This window comes from Triturus cristatus, chromosome 4_2 (assembly GCF_964204655.1).
Source record: "Triturus cristatus chromosome 4_2, aTriCri1.1, whole genome shotgun sequence".
NCBI lineage: Eukaryota > Metazoa > Chordata > Amphibia > Caudata > Salamandridae > Triturus > Triturus cristatus.
Genome location: NC_140586.1, coordinates 562,732,013 through 562,754,344, shown reverse-complemented (window position 1 = coordinate 562,754,344; position 22,332 = coordinate 562,732,013). Strand labels below are relative to the sequence as shown.

General features: G+C 49.8%; 1 protein-coding gene across 1 annotated transcript in view; it reads right to left on the bottom strand.

Moving 5' to 3' along the window:
• Positions 1-3,624: 3,624 nt before the first annotated feature.
• The window catches only part of DR1 (down-regulator of transcription 1), a 99,035-nt gene continuing 80,327 nt past the window's right edge, over positions 3,625-22,332 (bottom strand). Inside the window, exon 3 of the mRNA XM_085602204.1 lies at positions 3,625-6,471. Coding sequence (XP_085458330.1) covers positions 6,328-6,471 — 144 coding nt within the window. The 3' untranslated portion in view covers positions 3,625-6,327. The remainder of the gene's footprint in view (positions 6,472-22,332) is intronic.

Sequence of the window (22,332 nt, the reverse complement as noted above, 5' to 3'; positions counted from 1 at the left end):
ATATTAATTACACTGAACATCGATTTTAATCTGCTATCTAAACTGTCGGGATATGCATACAAATCTGTTCACAAATCAGTTTTTGAAGAACAAGCATGACCTTATTGAAAGTCCTAAGCAATCAAACATGTCGACTTGGAAGTCTGAGTGGGTGCCCTAAACAATTTTAGCGTTCAGAAGCACAACTGATGTACAGCTGGAATTCAGTCAATAACAAAGGATGGCAATAGGTTTTAGGTCCCATGTAAATATGGGGGCTATCCCATTGTAAGCAGGATAGGAGTTAAGAAATATAACTCCCATGATGAAGCATCTGACAAAACCATAAAAAGATCCTACGAAGAAACCTGTGAGAGGTAGTCACAAGTGAATTTCTCTCCTATAGCCCCCTACCAAAACTATAAAACTGTGCTAGGGAATTTCTGACTGAGAAAGATAAAGATGTGCCTCTACTGGGTTCCACTCTACAGAAAATGATCCCAAGGTCCATGGAGGATAGAATCCTCCCATTTAACTTTTGCAAAGCAATTATCAAAGTCTTGTCGAAACTTAAACCTGCTGATCGATGCTCATCATACAGACCAAACTCTCTCCTCAATACCTAAACTAAAGTGCTGGTAAAGGCTGTGACTAAGAGGCATCATCCACTCCTCGGTGCATAAGGGCCAAAGAGGCTTCATGCCTAGGAGATCCAGGAGATGTAACATTAGCCTTCGTAATGCATTAGCACTTGCTCATAAGATAGGTGGGACGGGGGTCGGAGAGGGGGGGGGGGGGGGGGCTAGTGGTTTGTTCGATTTGCAACCCTCCTCTGACTCAGTAGGTTGTGACTATTGGCTTAAAGTAGGCTCCAGGCTCCGAAAACGAAATGGTTACTTACCAGTAGTAGTTTTGAAGCTTGAAGAATTTTCTGGATTCACATACTGTGCACCATTCCACCATCTAGTGGTTGGGTCTTGAATTGTCTTTTTTTTCTTTCTTGTGTTGATTGCTGTCGACCACCATTTGATGCCAGGTACATCCCCTTTGTGATGTCAGACAGTATCCTGGAGGTTGATGTGCGTGGTGGCCATCTTCAGAGTCTTTTTTCCGCCAATGGGTCTGAAAGCAAGACAGGAAGCTCCGAAGAATTTCATTTTTCACGAAAAACTTCGAAAAAGAAGACTATCGAAAACTACTATTTTGCTTTATTCCAACTACCTTATATTATTGTTCCTCTATTGTCCCCAAAAATTGAGAACATTGGATTTGTTCAGATAGATCTTTTGCAAGCTGGTGAACTGGTTCAAGTTGGTTGTTTAGCCAGTGGTGGCGTCAGCTGCAGATGTGTACTCTGCTTCAAAGAGACAAGGTTTCAGATACCTTGTATGTTCATAAACAGAGAATCATCCGATATTGACCAGGAGGGGGTGGGCTCGAGGGCAATCTCGGGGAGATAGAATTCCAATATTAGACTTATTTAGGCATGAATCTGGACATTGGAGCTCTCTCCCTAGTCTATCATGGAACGCACAGATGGTTAAAACGCTCTCCCGTCCACATTTGCCATTCACCATTCAGAAGTATTCAGTATACCCAGCTCTTTCTTATTCAGTATAGAGTCTCTTCTCTGAGGATTGCTGTGGGGTGTTAAGATCGGGTCTCTCTGCCTATGTTGTAAATACCCCACTGATCAGCAATTAGAAATGAAGAACATCCTAATATACTACCCTGCCTCTCACATGCTTTGTCAATTAATGTTCATCTCGCTCCAATTGGATCCAGCTTACAGAACAGAGGTGTAGGCAATGGTCAATCTACTGCATTATTTGTTCAGAGAGAAACCTTCCAGTCATGCATCGTAGTCACTTAATCTGAGATTAGGGTACGGAGAAACACCCTTTGTGCTATTCATCTAGCCCACAGGTTAACAAGAGAAACTCTGCTGTGGTTTGGGACACTACTTCCACAGGTCGCTGCACTTTAAAAAGAAAAAAAATGAATAAAAACAAATTCCTAGATTCCCTCTTATATCTTCATTCAGACAAAAATATAGAGCATCATTTTGACATTTCTAATCATGATAAATGGTATCTAGGAACAAGTCAATGTTTTAGAAGGTAATAGATTAAGATCAACAAAGTTTCATTTGGTAAATATTTTTTAAAATATGATCTTAAGTACAGAGACTATTTTAAAACTGAAGACCTGCCCTGGGAAAGGATTACTACCACTGCTAAACAAATTACCATCTCCCCCTTCTTAGCACAATAACAGGCAGGATACAGGTTTTCAAAAAGTATGTGAACACTAAGGAGAACCGGGAAGACACAGATCACAACCTCAGTTGGGTTAAATACCTGCTGCTTAGATTGGTGTGTAACCGGAGGGTCACTCATTCAAATCCCATCAATTTGACTTAGTATTACATCATTTCCAATAGCAATACAATGGATGCCATAGTAACCAGACATTAAAATATTTTCATTAACATGGGTAGCAAATGCTTGGGTATACTAAAGCGGCAGACTGGAATGTGTATCAATTCCATGGTCCTTAAAATAGTATTTTTTGTAATGCCGATAGGTATTTCACATGCATTTTACACCTTAGAATACTAAATACTGAATATCAACAAATGGATTTAGGTTTTGGTTAATTTGTGAGATGCACAATTGCACAGCAACATGGTGTGTCCTCAGTGGTGACCCTCAACAATGGGAGGAGTGTCAAGGGGACCAAGAGCCAAACCAAGTGGCAGGCACTGTAATAATTCACAATGCTTTTAGGCTCAAATGCCAAAGCTCTCAATCATGGCTCGTTCACAGATTGTTATTTAGAACGGGCTGTGACTGAGAGCTGTACGGTTGAGGCTCAAGGCAATGAGAGTTTCTCGCAGTGCCCATCAGTGGGCCAAAAAGATAATTTTAAAAAAATGTATGTATCCACGCTCTCCTCTGTTTGGTCTTCTTTCTGCCTGAATGCAGTCAGTGCAAAGGCACCTCATAAACCCGCACCCATTTCCGTTCTCCAAATCCTAGTGCTGCGCTCATGCTGCAGGTGAGCCTCGACGCTCCAGCAGGCACTGGGGGCCTGTACCTTCTCTCCTAAGACAGCTAGGTGGTGAGGTTTAAAGTGCACATGCCAGGCTGGCTGTTGCAAGGCAGACAGCCAAAGTGACACGCACACTTTAGGCTGGAGTGAGCACCACTCCCCTGCTGCCAGTCAGCAGCAATGGCCACGCCCTGAAACTGCTTGGGCAGGAAGCCCTGAAAATAAAATGGCAATGCATTTTATTTTTCACCTTTGCTGCACTGGCAGCAGGGGAGACACCCGTCCACCCTAATGGGGTGGGGGGTCCTCCACTGTGTGTCCTGTCTTGTACGCAGCCACTAACAGGGACAAGGATGAAGAACAGTGTGCCCAATTTTTCATGCAAGTAGTATTGCATGGCTGAACTGATGCATGTGGAAACTAACAGTTTTCCCTAGTGGGGGGAAGCACGGCAATTAGTAACCAGCTGGTATTGCTGTGATTCTGATGAGACATGGTGAAATATTGCAGGGTGTTTATCGTTTCATCTATAATAAAGTGGCAGGTTAATAGGCACATCCTTAAATGAACAACATTCAAATATACAAAGAATTTATAAAACACAGAAGAGCTTTATTGCTTGAAGAATACAGCATATGAAAAAGCACACAAACTTCCAAAAGGATATGATACAAGAATCTGACCAAAACAATTACACCATACATACTGGGTACAACAGCAGACTTCTCACCTCTGCATTAGAAAACGAAGTTGATGGAACAATACTTTTTTTCTAAGCTTTAAAGATAGACCATTTTTCAATACACAGTGTAAAGGTAGGAATGGTACAAATTAAAAAAGCCAACACTACATGAAAAAGTGGCTCACTGTACTTGAAATTACTACCTTTGGTGCGGAGAATTTCACAGAAAACTCCATATGTCAGATCCGTTTGGGCTAATTCATGCAGTATCCACTGTATATATTTAACAAATTAAAGAAAAGTGTTCTCCCGTTACTGCATCAGATGTATTCAATATGCATGTTGTCTCTTCGCTAACATTCCTAAAACGGCATCAAATGTTGAACCACCAAAGGCATGCAAACTAAAACTCGTACGACTTACTATTCAAATGACTGACTTGCATCACAAATTAACTGCTGCGGCCCGAGCCTTCATATAAGTTTTGTTCCAGTGGTCTGTCACATACTGCAGTGGTCTAGTTTCAGAAAGTGAGTTGCCACTCTGTGTCAATTGTAAGTAGCTTTAAAGAAGCACACAGTTACTGGCAGAAGATGAGCTTGTGGGCAGCAGGTATTTAAGTACAAGCGGATGAGAGTAGTCTTCAGAAGCAAGATTCTTCAGCCGAAGGGGACTCCAGGCAAAGCACAAACCGAACACGTGAACTTCCACTTCCTTTCCCAGTAGCATTTAACTTCCTCCCATTGGGTCAATGGATCCTTTTTTAGTGTCCATGGTCTACATGGTCTACTGATGGCAAAGCTTCATCGATGAGGCAGGTAACTCCCTTGAGCCCACACTCACTTTCCCAATACTTTCCCAATACATGGGATGAGAGAAGCGGAGCTGGATTTCTGATCTGGTACCAGTGCCACATCACACAGGAAGGCCTGCTTCAAAGGCAACAGTACTCACACACCAGAAGAGAGCTATAACGCAGGCAAGTAGGTTGAAGTAGAGATGTCTAGAGGAAGAAAGTAATTCTCATTGGCATGCTCCATGGACTTTTCATCTTGCCTTTAACTGCAACCAGGACTAATATTTTTTTTATGAGAATATAGGTCTCTCTCACTGCTACAGTTACAGGCACTAATCAAAAAAGGGTAGATAAGGATAGCAGGCTCGAGGTGATGGCTAAACTTTTGAGTAGTTTTGCAGCAAGAATCAATAACTACTGTATACAATTATTAAACGGAGATAATACTAGCATAACCAAGCTTGCTAAGCCTGCTACCAAAAGTCCCCCGGGCAGTGGCACTGCCTATGTACATCACCATATACTTTTAATTGATGCTGTTTTGGTCCATCAGCATGAATGGGCAGAGCAGATTTGTGAACGAAGAGCCTATACAAACGGAAATACTAATTTGCCTACCTTCTTTAATTTTAACACAAATACTATTTTCTCAATTGTAAAGGTCACTGCCTGTGGTGCCGTTCAAACATGTTGAGTGTTTTAATAATACAGTGAAACCAAACTACTAACTAAGCAAAAAGAAAAAAAAGTTGGTTGTGCCATTGCTTAGGTCAATTAATAGAAAGTAGGAAAACGCCAAATCAAAAAAACAAAACAAAAAAAAACCAGAACCAGTTAGGGTAATAAAAACTGAAAAAAGTGTGCCCCGTGTTTACTGTATATATGCTCACTGTCTTGCTCCTACCTTTTATGCTAAATGGTTTACAATTCCCAATGGAATCAATTCTGCTCCACCGAGGTACAGCTATACATTTGAAAAACGTGAGCATGGTAAGCATAAGCATGCATACATAATACCATCAGGTATTCAAAGAAGAGCCTGCCTTCCGAAATGGGTTCGCATTGAAACGGACACTGCCTAATTATTTCCAGACTAATAGATACCATAATAAAACACTGTCACTCCAATATAAAGAAGAATGAAATTTCTACAACTCTTATTTAACATACTTCTTGATAATCTGGTGAACGGCTCATTTATTTTCACAAATGTAGTAATGGAATATTTATTGCCGCATGTTATATGTATACTTATAGATGTACATTTATTACATTTTAAAAAATTGGGCGTTTAGAAAACTAAGAAGTCGGGCTAGCCTTCAGTAACAAACTTCGTTGATCAGATGACAAGGACCAGTTTCCTTATCCCACCCAGATCCCAACCCACAAAAATGAAATAATTAAAAAAGTTCCCTATGTAAGATTTTATAGTTTAGTTAAAAGGGAAGAGATGTGTGAATGTGTGTAGAGCTCCTGTATAAATCTTATTATATTTTATAAACTTGTATCTTGAATGTGGTGTAACACTGTTTTTTTTTTTTTTTATAATCAAACAAATGACTCACCGCTATCTAAAATTTCCATAAAGACCATTAAAAATGCTTTCCCTGAAAGGATCCTAACCCTTCAATTTGCATTAGTTCAAAAGGAGAGTTTAGCATGAACAGCACGACAGCTGAGACTTAACAGTTGACATCCCTAGAATACCAATGGCCAGTCCACCAAGATGCATAAAAAAATGACATAAGCATTCATGATTTCCTTTTAGCAAGAAAAAAAAAGTTGCAGGAGTTTAAAGAAATCCAATGGTAGGATTTCACATATCTTCATCGTCCTCGTCCTGAGAAGATCCTGCTTGATTCGATGCGCTGGCCGAGGCGGCTGCAAGTTGGGCTTGTTGGGCTGCTTGCTGCATTTGTAGCCACTCCTGTTGCGCCAGTTCGGCTTGTTGCTGTCTTGCCTGGATAATCGAAACAAAATTATAACTAAAGATGAATGTAATTTCCCACAATGAAGGCATGTTGAATACAGGCACTCCCACCACAGTACACCGTAATTACCAAAAGCGATTATACAAGCTTGTGGATCCCATAGTACCACAAATGATTATATTCGTCCAGCAGGAAAGACCTCCTGCTCCGCCCAAACAATTTAATATTTTACGTTTGTCACCTTGTAATAAACAGGACTTTTTTCGTTTTGACTTAAAGTACAGAGCCCAAAACTGATACCAAAAAATGTATTATTGTACTGTGCAGTCCTTCTCCAAGGTAAGTTTTTTAAAATCAACTTGAAACCTTTCCATCTGATATAACTTGCAGTGTATAAAGCACCATGAAATTAATAAACAAAGTTCAGGTATGACCTTTCTAAAGTCCGAACTTGAAGACAAGTCTAATAAAATACTAGTAGTCTACATACACATTACCAACAAAAATACTTCCATCAAAACCGTTGGCCGTTTTTATATTGCGCATACAAGGCCCTAGAGCATCACGGCACTTCACGGCGGTGTTATGAAACAGTACCAGAGGAGAACTACTACAGTAATGCAAAGTAGAGGGGGCAAGAGAACAGCTAAAAGGAGCGAGACATGAAATTGGGCAGTAGTTCTAACAAGAAAAAAAGTGTCATGAGAGGGGGTAATATTCCTGACACTGTATATTTGGAAACAATCATGAACAAGAGAACAGATGGGGAAAGTGAGAGGTCAAGTAGACGGAAAAAGAAGGGGTGGTATACAGAGAAGCGGAATGGAAAAACGATATAGTTCTTGGAAGCAGTAGGGTAAAGAGAATTGAAAGATACTAGTGATGGAATGTAATTAGATGCAGATTTGAGAACCATCCACATAGGAAAAGCAAATGAAGGTGAAAGCAGAATAAAAGAAGCACGTGGAATGGTACCAGGAAGAAGCTTGGAAGTAGTTGCCATGCTGGGGAAGGTTAGATGACTGAACGAGGAAAGAAACTAGCAGGCACAGTTATAGAAATAAAAGCCCAGATATGAAAGATCCACTCCAGATTCCCTCCACAAGCCCCCAAGAGTGGAAAGTGCAAACTAGAGTAGAGTAATCAAGCATTTCGAATGCTGTAGATAGCTGGAGAAAAGAAGACAGTTTATGACGGTGAACGGTTGGAATTTATTTGCTAAAGAGTACACTGAGTGAAATGAAGGTCAAAAGAGGAGATTATTTTAGCCAACAGTGGAGGAAAGGAAATTAAATAAGATGAGGTGTAGTAGCTTAGAGAGAGAAGGTAGAAGATCGACAGTGAGACAGACGGGGGATATGCACCAAGTGAGAATTTCTAATAACGCAAAAGACCAAGTACCAAATAAAAAGAACGCTTGAAGAAAGGTACATTTGGAGGAATCATTAAAGGATGAAGCAGGAGTGAACTGCTTAGGGGTCTGATGAACAACATTTATCAGTTTTGGAGGTGAAAAAGAGTCTGATGGAGTTGGAGAAATCAGGCCAAGGATGACAGAAGTTAATTAAGAAGAATAAAGTTGATGGGGTGGGTCTATGGTTATAATCTTGCCCTTTATTATTTTTGTTTTAAAAACAATTTTTATTAACAGCAACAGAAAAAAGGTACACTTTTCGCCAGTACAGGTTTCATTTGTATGGCACATTTTGTTATTATATTGAGTAGTGTCCAACACTCTTATTGAAACTGTAGTGCAACTACATCCAAGCCTATGTATCCACCACCCGTCGCCCCCCTTTTAATACTCCCACTCTCTGGTTGTGCCATTTCTTATGTCTTGATGATGCCCCTATTTATTCGCTCAGCTCGGACTCAGAGTCTGCCAACGGGGGTTCGCATATATTTCCTCTAAATGCGTTCCATTTTCCCCAGATTCTCTGCCATCTACGGGGGCAACCCCTGTTTGCACACACCACCCTCTCCGCCGTCATGGCACCATCCAGGTCTCGGCACCACCTCATGTGGGAGGGGGCTGATTGCGCCCCCCAGTATTGTGCCATAGTCCTCTTTGCCAATGCTAGTCCGACGGCCACCCAGGTCTGGTCAGCATGGTTAAGATCAGTAGCATCCCACACATTTAATAAACACATCCGTGGTTCTGGCGGGACATCATGACCGGTGACCCGGGAGACCGTCGCCATGACCTCCCCCAGTACAAGGTAATGTCAGGACATTCCCATATGGTGTGAAAGAAGGTGCCCTGGAGGCCACATCCTCGTAGACAGAGCGGAGTAAGTACCTTCCCTATTTTATGAAGTGTGTATCTAGTGTAGTATATCCGGTGCAGTATTTTAAGCTGCACCAGTTTTATTTTTGATGGGATTGCCACCTCTCGCGGAGACGCCAACGCTTCATGCCATTCATGTTCGTCCATTTGCCCCACCTCTGCCTCCCACTTTCTTTTAAGGATCTCCGTGGGGTCTTTTTGATGGTTCACTAGCTTACGGTATGTCAATGATATAGCTTTCTTGGTCAGATGGTCCGTAAGCAACCGATCCTCAAGCGGCGAGGACTCTGGTAAGGTGGTCCCTCTGGGTATAGCTTTCTGTAGTGCATGTTGTATTTGCAAGAATTTAAAGTGCTCCGTCCGTTTCATCTGATACTCTGTTCGGAGCTTCTCAAACGGTATCACCTCACCTTTCCTCCATAGGTCGCCGACCCTGGAGATGCCTATGGAGGTCCCACCCCTCAAATTCTTTACTCAAGTGTCTCATACCTATCTTTTTTTTGTTGAAACATTTTTTATTGTTTTCCAAATCAACAAATTCAACACACATCCCACGACCTCCACCCGTCCCAGGAGTACCGCACAATTATAATCAATATCAAATATCCATGAGAAGGAACATCCTTCCCACACAGTCCCCTTCCCCCCCACCCCCCCCACTCCCCATGTCAGTGTGCCCCCGTCACCTACCCCTCTTCTGAAGTGCCCCTCCTCCCTAATAAATTATGTACGGGAGCCCAACCTCTCCCTAAGCAAACAGAGCCTTCCCTCATGCCGACCCAAGGTGTATGCGCCCAGGACCCACCGCCCTTCCCCTTCTACTCCCCGCTACCTCCTGCCCATCAGATGTGCTCTCCCCTTCCCCAGCATCAGACATCAACCCCTGATGTTCCACCACCAACGCTTCCCATGCTCGGGCCGTCGCTAGTGCCTTCTCATCGTCCCTCCGAAGGGCCAATTGCACCCGGAGCGTACCCTCAGCCCCCGCCCATCGCGCAAAAGCCGCCCTCCACCGCAAGAAGCTAGGCCCCCCCGGGATTTCCAGTGCATAGTCAGTTCCCTCTTGGCCATTATCAACCCCAGATCATAAAACTTGCTAGTGACCTTCGTACAGCGGGTGTGGGGAAACCAAAGCAACAAACAAGCCCCCATTTCCGGGGCTATGGAGCGATCCGTCACCTGGTTCAAACAATCTACAACATCAACCCAATAGGCACCCAACTGCGTACAGGACCAAAACATGTGTCGAAAGTCCGCCCCCTCTCCCCCACACCGCGGACACTGAGAGTGTACCCCCCCCCCCCCCCCCCCGAAATATTGCAAGATCTTGGCCGGCGTCAGATACGCCCTGTGTAACGTAAAAAACTGGACTAACTGGAACCGGGCATTCCTCGTTCCCTTCCAGGCCCTCCGCACCAGCGTGGACCACGTGGACTCGGGGATCGCTTTCTCAAGGTCCGTTTCCCACTTCTCCCTCAGGGCGCCCAGTGGGTGCAAGCCCTCCATCGACAGGCGGCGGTAGAGGCAAGTAATGGCCTTAGTCGTCCCCGCCGCCATCACTACATATTGGCAACCTGCGGCGGTCTGCGGCTCCGAAAGCCCCATATTCCAATGTTTCTGGAGGCTCACCACAAGGGCCGCATGGAGCAGAAAGTCCCCCCGCGGGAGCCCATAAGAGTCCTGCAAGTCCTGGAAGGGCAACAGCACTCCCTCTCTGAATAAGCCCCCTACCATCTGCACGCCCAGCTCCTCCCAAACAGCTAGCCCAGACCAATCTCCCCCATGCGGGAGCGCCGTACACATCCCCAGGGGGATCTCCGGGGCATAGGGGTGGACTATGGCAGCCCTCCTCTGACACCTGTTCCAGCACAGCCGGAGGGTACGTTCCTCCAGGGTAAGCTGGGTCAGGTCTAACCGCTGGTGGAGGACTATAAAGACCAGCACATGCCGCGGAATCAGCCTGTCCTGTGGGCCCTCCGGGCCTCTATACTCCCTGGCCACCGCCTGCGTAAGCCATTGGAGCTGGGATGCCAAGCAGTACCACTCAAAATCCGGGGCTGCCAGGCCCCCCTCCGCTCTCAGCCGCCGCAACATGGTCAGCGCCACCCGCCGCCGTCCCGAGCCCCAAATGAAGCCCGTAGACAGTGCTCGTAGCCGCGCGAAAAACTGCGCCGGGATCCATATAGGAAGGGTGCGAAAAAAGTAAAGGAGGCGTGGCAACGCCACCATTTTCAACAGCGCCACCCTCCCAGCACACGAGAGTGGGAGCGTGCTCCAAAACCCCATGCTACCCCGCAAGCCGCGAAGGGCCCTGCCAACATTCCCCTCCAACAAATCAGTCTGGGTACGGTAAATGTTAACCCCCAAGTATCCTAAGCAGCTGCCTTCCCACCGGATCTGTCCCAACGCCCGCGGGGTCCAACCTCCCTGCGACAACGGGAACAAACATGTCTTGCCCCAGTTGACCTTAAGCCCGGACAGGCGACCAAACTCCTCCAAAAGGGCAATCGCTTCGCCCAGCGCGCCCTCCGCATCCGCCAAAAACATCAGCAGATCATCTGCATATAGAGAGATATAGTGGGCGTCCCCCCTCAGGGAAACTCCAGCATAGGCGCACCCCCGTTGGGCATGAGCCGCCAGCGGTTCAACGGCCAGGACAAACAACAAGGGGGAGAGGGAGCAGCCCTGCCTCGTCCCCCTCCGCACGCGGTAGGTGACCGATATGGTAGCCCCCGTCTTCACTCGGGCCGTGGCATCGCTATAGAGCAGGGCGGTCCAGCGTACGAAGCCCTCCCCCAATCCAAACTCCCGCAGCACTCGGTATAGATAGGGCCATTCCACACTATCAAAGGCCTTCTCTATATCGACCGACAGTGTGCAGGCCTCCGGGTATGCGTCCCGGTCCATCACCCGCAACAACCGAACGGAAGTGGCCGTGCTGCGCCGAGGGATAAAGCCCGCCTGATCCGGGTGAATTAAGGCGGTCATATGGGTCAAGAGGCGCGACACCAGTATTTTGCTCAAAATTTTATAATCCACCGTCAGCATAGAGAGCGGACGGTACGCCGTGCGCGCACCGGCCTCTCCTCCGGGTTTCAGTAAGGGTACCACAATCGCCTCCCGAGCGGAGGCGAGCAAACGCCCAAGCCGCCAGGCCTCGCTGTACAGGACCTGCAGCTGCGGTGCCAACAAATCCGGGTAAGCCGCATAGAACTCGACGGGCAACCCGTCCGCCCCCGGGGTATTCCGACGGGCCATGTGCCTAATCGCCGCGCGGATCTCGCCCAGCGATATGGCACCCCCTAGGTCTTTCCCCGTCTCCGGGTCCAGTCGGGGCAGTCGGGCCTCCAATAAGAAGTCAGCAAGGCCTTCAGGCTCCCCCGCCATAGTGCTATCATACAGTCCAGCATAATAACTGGCAAACCGCTGATTTATCCCCATCTGGGAATAAACCGGGACCCCCCCCTGCTTCAACCAGGGAAAGTATCGGGTCCCCTCGGGCCGTCGGGTTCGCCAACCATGCCAGAAGGGACCCCACCTTATCTCTTTCCGCGTGCGCTCGCGTAAGATAGCTTTTATGGTCAAAACAGCAGAGCTTCTCCACTCGCACCGCCACGCCCTCACGCGCCTCGACAACTGCCGCCAACTCACCGTCTCCCGCCTGATGCGCACGTTCAGCCGTCCGCAGCTGGGCCTCAGCCCCCTCAATCTCCTTCAATAGAGTCTTCCGCACTCCGGCCGTGGACGATATACAAACCCCCCGAACAACCGCCTTAAACGTATCCCATTCCGTCGCCCGGCTAGCCGCCGTACCAGAGTTATGCCCAAAATATTGTTCTATGCAGCCACTAACCTCAGCCCGGAAAACCGAGTCCTCCAGCAGCAAGGAGTTAAGGCGCCAAGTAGGAATTGCTTGCCGCTGCCTGGACCATTGCAGCATCCCCACACAGGGGTTATGGTCCGAGATGGTTTTAGCTAGATCAAAGTCTGGACATCCGGGGAACACAGTATACTATCCAATCGGACATACAACTCATGAGGGGCCGAGTAGAAGGAATAATCCCTGTCTATCGGATGGTGAGTACGCCAAGTGTCCACCAGACCCCAAGTATCCTGCCAGGCCCGTCTACTATTGGCCACCCGACGGACCACCGACTGCGCAAGGGGCGGGTGGGACCTGTCCAGTTCAACATCAGTCACTGAATTAAAATCCCCTCCCAACACCACCGTCCCCGTCAAATACGCCGCCAACTGACCCGACAGCCTGGAGAAGAACGCGGCCTGGTCCACATTAGGGGCATACACACTGCACAAGGCCATGTCCCTCCCGTCCAGCCACCCCTGCACTGCTACAAACCTGCCCTCCGGGTCCACTAACGTCATCAAAGGCTGGAAAGGGACTCCCGCCCTCACCCAGATCAGGGCACCCCGGGCAAACTTCGAGAAGGTAGTATAGAACAATTGACCCCGCCAGCGCCTCTGCAATGCCTTCCCCTCCTCTCTATCTAAGTGGGTTTCCTGAAGGAAGGCTACCTGGACCCCTCTCCGCACTAAGTAGGCATGGACTTTGTATCTCTTCACCATAGAGGTGAGACCCCTCACATTCCAAGTCAAAAACCTCAATTCAGGTGGGGTCCCCATCCCATCGCCGAGCCAACCACCCTTTCCTACCCCTCCGAGGCACACTGACAATCCCCTGAAACCCCATAACTCCCCAACTCCCCGGTCTCCCTCCCTTCCCCAGAACATGTGCTAAACCACAGTTACCCATCCAAATACCACCCCAAACAGAAACCAAACACTCTGGCAGCCACCAGAGTCTCACTATGTCCGTGAGGTTGAGGTGATGGCTCTACGACAGACGGGCTTGACGACAGTCCTCTTCAGAGCATCCACGCCCAGACTCCGCCAATCCTCCCCCAGCGCTCCGCTCCCTGCAGACCCCCCGCTCTCTCCTCCAGGTCCCCCCAACAGTCCCCATCCGCCAGGCCCCATCAGGTACCGGTCCCTCCCCAAGCCCCGCAAAGCCCGGCCCGGCCCGGCCTCCCTCTCCACACGCACCCTTCCCGCCCTGCCCATGTCCCTCGGTCCATGGCCAGAGAACTCCCCAAACCTTCAAGCGTCCAGCAACTCGTCCGCCGTCCCAGGGGTAACATCAGGCAGCAACTCCGCCTCCCCGTCAGTGCCATCAGAGTGGGAGTCCTCAGTGCCCTTCCGGGAGCCCGAATCCTCGCTGGGCTGGGAGGCCGCGGCCCTCCGAAATCACAGAGACCGCCCGCAGTGCAGCTCGCCGTTCCAGCACCGTCTGGGATGCTCCCGGCGAGCGGACCCCCGCTGTCCGTACCTTATTGCGTCTGCTGCGACGGGTCTTCGCTAAAGTTCCCGGCGGCCCCTCTCCATCAGCATGCACCGCCGCGCTAGTCCGGACCGATTCCAGCCAACTCCAGGCTGCTGCGGGGTCATTGAAGAAGGATGTCGTCCCGTCCAGCACAACTCGGAGGCGGGCCAGGAACAACAAAGAGTACTGCAGCCCCTCATCCCGTAACGCCTTCTTCACCGCCTGGAATGAGGAGCGTCTGCGTTGACTTCCATGGGGTAGTCCGGGTAAATAGAAACCGGAACGTTCTCCACCTGGTAGGGACCCAGAGTTCTAGCCCTCTGAAGGATGATATCGCGGTCCCTGTAGTGCAGCAGGCGGGCCACCACCGGCCGGGGTGAGCAGCCCGGATCCGGGGGACGAGCCGGGACCCTATGTGCCCTCTCCAAGGTGTAAAACCGCGTGAGCCCCTCGGGCGCCACCACCTCTTGTAGCCAGGTCTCTAGAAAGGTTAGCATATCTCCCCCTTCAATCTTTTCGGGCAGCCCCACCACGCGAATGTTATTGCGGCGGTTGCGCCCTTCGGCATCCTCGGCCCTCTTCTCCAGAATCAACACCCTCCGAAGGAGATCCGCCGTCTGACCCTCCGATACTTTCTGCGCTGGCGCTACCAAGTCCAGCCTGTCCTCCGTTTGCTTGACCCTATCCACCAGCTTCCTGTGGTCCGCCCGAAGCAGCCCCAGATCTGAAGACACCTGTGCGATATCAGTCTGCAACACAGTTCTCGTGTCCGCTATGGCCTGCAGGATTTGGTCCAGCTGCCGTTGCTGGAGACCCGCCGCGGAGTCAGCACTCGTTCCGCCATCCCGGCCACCGGCAGAGTCTCCCATCGAGTCCGCTGGGTTCCCTCCCAGCTTGGGTCGCGGTTTGCCCATGCTCCAGGCCAGGAAGCACTTCAGGGAGTCCCTCCGCAGTCGGCCTCCAGGCCTGCTCTCCGAAGCAGCGGCTCACACGTGGGCCCGACTCACCCCTGGCCGACCGCAGGGACCTGCGCTTCTCTGCCTCCTAACAATGAGGACGCTGGCGTGCTCCTGCCGCTCTCCGCTGGGCGCCCCGGTGTGGAAGGCCCCCACCGCTCACCAAAGACCGTCCTCTCCGCCGTGGCAGGGATCAATGGCCGACCCCCACCGCTGCCCTCCGGGCCACTCGGGGGCTGCGTCACCGGAGCAGGCACCGTCCCACAGCTGGTCCTTCAAGCCTGCCACCCAGGGCAGCCAAATCTCCACCGCTGAGGCGCCCGCAGCGCCAGCCGTCCACCTCTTGGCCCCCACCTGCCAGCCAGCTGCACCGGGCCCTCTGCCTCCACTCTGACTCCGGGCCGCCGCTCCCACCTCAGGCCCAACGCCGTCCTCCGGGTCGTCTCCCCTCCGCCGTGCAGTCACAGCCGCTAGTTCAGGCTGCGGCGGGGCTCCCAATACCGAGCCTCTCGCTAAAGGCGGACTCCGCCCCGCTCCGCTGTCCACCACGACGAGACCGCCACTTCCGGGATCTCCAGCCGGTCTCGCCTCACTTCCGGTCGGCACACCGTTCGCTGTGGGCCGCAGCTGTGCGTCCCCGCACAGGCCGCCCAAAATGGCCGCCGGCCACCCACCTCCGCCGCGATTTCAGCGCAGCACCAGCCCACTCCACTCCACTCCACTCCACTCCACTCCACTCCACTCCACTCCACTCCACTCCGCCGTTCCGCTCCGCTCCAGGGGCCCAGACCAGGCAGGGGAAGCCCTCCGGGAGCTACGGAGCACCGGGGCGACACTCTTTACAGGATTTTGGCTGGGCTGGATGCGGAGCTCGTCGCTCACGCGTCCATGCCCGTCGGCTGCCAAGCCACGCCCCCCCTGTCTCATACCTATCTTAGGAGAGATCCATAGCGGTGTCTGCTGCGTGACTGCCCCCTCCCATCCCAACCTGCGCTGTGTCGTGTGCCATATCTGTACAGTGTGTGCTGTGGGGCCTGTGAGCTTATGTTTCCCGGATCTATCATACAAGACTCGGAGGACTCCCTGTAGTCCCAACATGTTCCTGTCCAACCGTAAAGTGGGGTCATCTTGCGCTGCATGTATCCATTGATTGATTATTGTGAGCTGCGATACCCAATAATATAGACGTATGTTGGGCAGCGCGATTCCCCCATCATACCAACTCCGCATAAGTTTGCAGAGAGCTATTCGGTAAGGTTTACCCTCCCACAGCAGACATCCCACCTCTGCTTCGATCGATTTAAAGTAAGAGTCCGGGACTGGAGTGGGCGCATTTTGCAGTGCGTAGAGGAAGCAAGGGAGAGCCATCATTTTGAACAACGCCGCTCTCCCCAGCAACGTCAGTGGCAGGGAGTGCCAAAATTTGACATCGCTTTTATGTCTTTTCAGGGGTGGAAGCAAGTTGCGTTCTAGGAATAGTGCTGGATCCTGGCGTGATGTTTATGCCCAGATATTTGAAACCATCCTCTGCCACTGGTATTATCCTTCCTTTGGGAAGTTGCGGCGTAGGCCCCTGTAGGACGTAAAGCACTGATTTTGCCCAGTTAATGGAATAGCTGGAGAATCTACCATATGATTCGCAGATGTCCAGTAATTCAGCTATGGACCGCTTCAGTCGGGTCAGATACACCAAAATATCGTCTGCATATAGTGAGATACGGTCATCCCAGTTCTCCGTCCATTTTAGCCCTGATATAACTGGATCCTGCCTTATCCATGCCACCAATGGTTCCAACACCAGGGCGAATAGCAGTGGGGAGAGAGGCCACCCTTGTCTAGTACCTCGTCCCAGTGCAAAGTCTCTTGATAGTCAGCAATTCACCGCCACCTGCGCCAGAGGATCCATATATAGTAGCTGTACCCATGCGCAAAATTTGGGCCCAAAACCTAAATGCACAAGCACTGCAAAGAGGAAGGGCCACTCCACTCGGTCAAAAGCCATAGTCGCATCTAGCGAGAGAATAACTGCATCCTCATGGATGTAGGGCCCACTGGCCAGTATGCCGTACAGCCGTCTAATATTCATTGCAGTGTTCCGCCCGGGCATAAAGCCTGACTGGTCTGGGTGAATAAGTGTCTGTAAATGAGGTTGTATACGGGTCGCTAATATTTTTGCCAATATTTTGGCTTCTACATTTAGGAGTGAAATAGGTCTGTAGGATGTACACTCAGTAAGGGGCTTCCCGGGTTTTAAGATTGCCACCAGTGTCGCGACTCTTAGGTCCCGTGGAAGTATGCCTTCCTTTAGACTCGCCTCATACATTTTCAGTAAGTGTGGCACCATCGTATTCGCCTCTCGTTTGAACAATTCTACCGGAATCCCATTCGGTCCTAGTGCTTTCCCAGACTGAAGGCCGTGAATAGCTAGGGTGACCTCTTCTTAAAGACTCTTTTCTAGTGCAAGTGCGTCCTCTGGGGCCAGTTTCGGAAGCTGTATGTCTTTTAGGAATTCCAAATTATCCTCGGCGGTGGTAGTCACCGCAGAGGTGCAAACCTGTTCATAGTGATTTGCGAAGGCCATCACTATGTCGTCTGGGTTTGTCAAGGCCTCCCCGGAGGCCAGTCTCAGCCGCGCCACCCAGCGATTGGCTTTCTCTTTTTTGTCTAGCCACGCTAGCAGTCTGCCCGCTTTATCCCCAATCTCGTATATTGTATGCTGTGTTTTCGTGAGGCGTATCCTGGCCACTTCCCATAGATCGTCTCTATATGCTTGTTTCGCAAGGTTAAGTGTATGCATATTTGTGTCGGTGGGGTCTCTAGCGTGCTCTCTTTCTGCCATGGTCACTGCTTCCTCCAGCTTCGCCACCTGCCGAGTCTCGTTTATGGGCTGTAATTACTGCAATGGCCTGTCCGCGCATCACTGTTTTATAGGTCTCCCAGAGGACAATAGGCGAGGAAACAGAGTGCATGTTTTCGGGAAAATAATGTTTCGTAGTGTTATGCAATGCTTTTTTCACGGCCGTAACCTTTATATATCCAGGATGTATTGGGAAAGTGCGCCTTCTACCTGAGAGGCCTGAGGAGTATGTTAGCAACACCGGTGACTGATCGGATATGCCCCTGGGGAGGTGTTTAATCTCTTGTATTCGATCAATACAGGCAGGAGAGGTGAGGAGGTAGTCAATACGCGAGAGACTATTGTGCGCGCTAGCATGATGTGTATTGAATATGCTACTTACCAGTATGCATCTGTTCTTGGCATGTAGGGCTGCTGACATTCATATCTGTGCATAGATCGCCGCCTAGTGTTGGGTCCGGATGTTTGCACGTTGTTGTCCTGGAAGAGTCTTCGAAGTATCACGAGATAGGTGACTCCTCCCCTGGACCACAGTGCGCATGGGCATCCTCTCCATCCTTAGATTGTTTTTCACCATTGTGGCAGTGATGGAGTAGATACAGTAAGTGATGACCATGCTATACAGTAATTCTGAGAGCTGCAGCTGCTACAGGCGCCGGGGAGGAGGGTGGGCGATATGAATGTCAGCAGCCCTACATGCCAAGAACAGATGCATACTGGTAAGTAGCATATTCAGTTCGAGGCATGTGGGCTGCTGAATTCATATCTGTGCATAGAATACATAGCAGTACCTCCTATTAGCGGCGGCTACCAGTGCCAGCTGCAGCAGTCTGAAAAAGAGTTTAGAGAACAGCCTGTCCTACAGCTGCCTGCTGTTTTGAGTGTACATCTACACAGTAGTGTTTGGTAAATGTATGTATAGTGGACCATGTGGCTGCTCTACATATTTCCTGTAAAGGAATTTTTCCCAGGAAAGCCATGGACGCCCCTAACTTTCGTGTTGAGTGGGCTCGTGGGGGAATCGTTAATGTGCGTTTAGCCTTTTGATAGCAAATTTGAATACATTTAACGATCCATCTGGCTATACCTGATTTGGAAATGGCGTTGCCCTTGTGTTGTGGAGAGAAGGCAACGAAAAGTTGTTTTGTCTTCCTAAAGTTCTTAGTTCTGTCTATATAGTACATGAGGGCCCTTTTTACATCTAGTGTATGGAGCATTCTCTCAGCGACATTTTGTGGATTTTGAAAGAAAACCGGCAGTTCAATAGTTTGATTCATGTGGAACTGCGATATTACTTTAGGCATGAATTTGGGGTTGGTACGTAGTACGACCCTGTTTGCGTGAACCTGTATGAATGGCTCTTGAATGGTTAGTGCCTGGAGTTCACTAACTCTTCTTAACGAAGTGATCGCTACTAGGAAAGCTACTTTCCAGGTGAGGAATTGAATCTCACATGAGTGGAGAGGCTCGAAGGGTGGACCCATCAGTCTGGTGAGGACCAAGTTGAGGTTCCACACCGGTGCTGGTGGGTGTCTTGGGGGAATTACTCGTTTAAGTCCCTCCAAGAAGGCTTTGATGGCAGGCACTCTGAATAAAGAGAGGTGCTGCCTGTTTTGGAGATAGGCTGCTATTGCGGTTAAATGGATACGTATTGAGGTGTATGCCAGATTGCATCGGTATAGGTGTAAGAGGTAACAGATTATGTTTTGAATGGATGCGTCTAGCGGGTTAATGTCATTGTTGTTGCAGTAAATGACAAACCTTTTCCATTTAGCCGCATAGCAAGCTCTGGTAGTGGGTCTCCTGGCCTCCTTGATGATCTCCATGCAGTCAGGTGGCAGGTTTAGGTAGCCAAACTCTAAGACTTCAGGAGCCAGATTGCCAGGTTCAGCTGTTGCGGATCTGGGTGCTGAATTTCGCCATGGCTCTGCGTTAGGAGTGCAGGTTTTATCCGCAGCCGTTGATGCGGCACCACGGAAAGTTCCAGAAAGGTGGTGTACCATGGTTGGCGCGCCCATGTGGGAGCAACTAGGATGAGTGTCAGTGAGTGCTGTCGCAGTTTGCGTGCCACCAGCGGTATTAACGGCGCTGGGGGAAAAGCGTACGCAAATCTGCCGGACCAGTTCATCCATATCGCATTGCCCTGCGACTGTGGATGTGGGAACCTGGCGGCAAAGCTTTGGCATTTTGCGTTTTCGTTTGTGGCGAATAGGTCTATCTCTGGATGACCCCACTGCTGGAAGTACGGTTGGAGTACTGATGGATGTAGCTCCCACTCGGGCATCTGGTGGCTGTGTCTGCTGAGCAGATCCGCCATCTGGTTGTCTTTGCCGGGGAGGTGTTCCGCCATGAGGGATATGTTCCTCTGAATGGCCCACTTCCACATGCTCTGAGCCAGATGAGACAACTGTGGAGAGTGTGTTCCTCCCTGCTTCTGTATGTAGTACATGGCAGTCATGTTGTCCGTCCGGATCAACACGACTTTGTTGCACAAGTGTACTTTGAATGCCTTCATGGCTAGGAAGATTGCCATCAGTTCCAGAAGGTTGATGTGCATCTTCTTTTGTTGTGTCGTCCATAGTCCCTGCACTGTGTAATTGAGTACATGAGCTCCCCATCCCTGGAGAAAGGCGTCCGCCGTCAGTATTATTTGTGGAATAGGCTCTTGGAACGGTCGGCCCTTGCAAAGGTTTTGTGGATTCCACCAATGCAGAGAGTTGTATGCCCGACCGCTCACCAACACTAGGTCTTTTAATTGCCCGTGAGCCTGATTCCATTGACGTGCCAAGCACCCCTGAAGCGGGCGCATATGTAGTCTCGCGTGCGGGACTATGAAAATGCAGGTGGCCATCATGCCTATCAACTGCATGAACACTCGCGCTGGAAGGGAGTGTTGAGGTTTGAACTTTGAGATCAGCAATTGAATGCTGTTGATCCTCACTAAATTTGGCTGAGCTGTGGCTGCCAGAGTGTTTATGGTCGCGCCCAGGTACTGTCGTACATGTGCGGGTTGGAGATGTGATTTTGGGTAATTTAGTGAGAATCCCAGACTGTGAAGAAGGTGAATGGTGAGGGACATGTGGCTGGCGCAGTGCTGGGCTGACTTTGCTTAACAAGCCAGTCGTCCAGGTAAGGGTAGACGTGAATGTGGTGTCTCCTTAGATGTGCAGCCACTGTAGCTAGGCACTTGGTGAAAACCCTGGGTGCTGTTGTCACACCGAAGGGGAGGACTTTGAATTGATAGTGCTGTCCCTGAATAGTGAACCTGAGATATTTCCTGTGTGATGGGTGTATGGGTATGTGGAAGTACGCATCTTTGAGGTCTAGTGTGGCTAGGAAGTCTCCCTGGCTGAGCAGCGGGAGAACCTGCTGTAGGGTGAGCATATGGAAATGCTCTGAGAGAATGTAGTGGTTGAGGGGTCTCAGGTCTAGTATAGGTCTGAGTGACCCGTCCTTTTTCGGGATTAAGAAGTACAGAGAGTACACCCCTGTCCCCTGCTGGTTGACAGGCACGACCTCTATTGCACCTTTTTGCAGCATACTTAGCACTTCCTGCTGCAATAATGCTAAGTGCTCTACGGACATAGGACGTTGCTTTGGGGGTATGTTGGGAGGAGTGGAGGTTAACTCGAGACAGTAACCGTGTTGGATAATGTTCCTGACCCACCTGTCTGTGGTGATGGTTTTCCACGTGGACCGGAACCGCTGAAGTCTCCCCCCGACAGGTGTTATGTGGTCGGGGGGAAGGGAGAGGGCGTCACTGTTTGTTTTTGGGGGAGGACCTGGTGTTGCCGTAACCACGTCCCCTGCCCTTGGTGCTGGAGCCACGATATCCACCTCTGTTGGTTTTATCGTAGGTACTCTGTGTGCCCCCTTTAGTGTATTGCTGCTGTGACCCCTGGCCTCTAGCAGCTCCTCTATTCCCAGGGCGACGAAAGGAGCCACCACGAAATTGCTGCGTCTGCAGAGCACCCATTGACTTCGCAGTGTCAGTGTCTTTTTTTATTTTTTCTAAGGTAGTGTCAACTTCTGGGCCGAATAAGTAGTCGGGGTTGACTGGCTGATTCAGGATGTTGTTTTGGATCTCTGGTTTGAATCCTGAGATTCTTAACCAAGCGTGTCGTCGTAACATGACGCTGGTGTTAATTGCCCTGGCCGCTGTGTCGGCAGCATCCAGTGCGCACTTAATGGATGCGTTGGTAAGGAGTTGTCCCTCTCTGATGAGGAGCTCCGCTGCCTCTTTGTATTCATCTGGCAGATGCTGGAGTAGCGATTCTAGCGTGTCGTAGTGTGAACGATCATAGCGGGCCAGGAGGGCCTGTGTATTGGCAATGCGCCAGATGTTTGCTGCTTGAGCTGCAATTCTTTTGCCTGAGGTCTCCAGCACCTTGGACTCCTTGTCTGGGGGAGGAGCATCACCTGTTGTTTGCGAATGGGCTCGTTTGCGAGCGT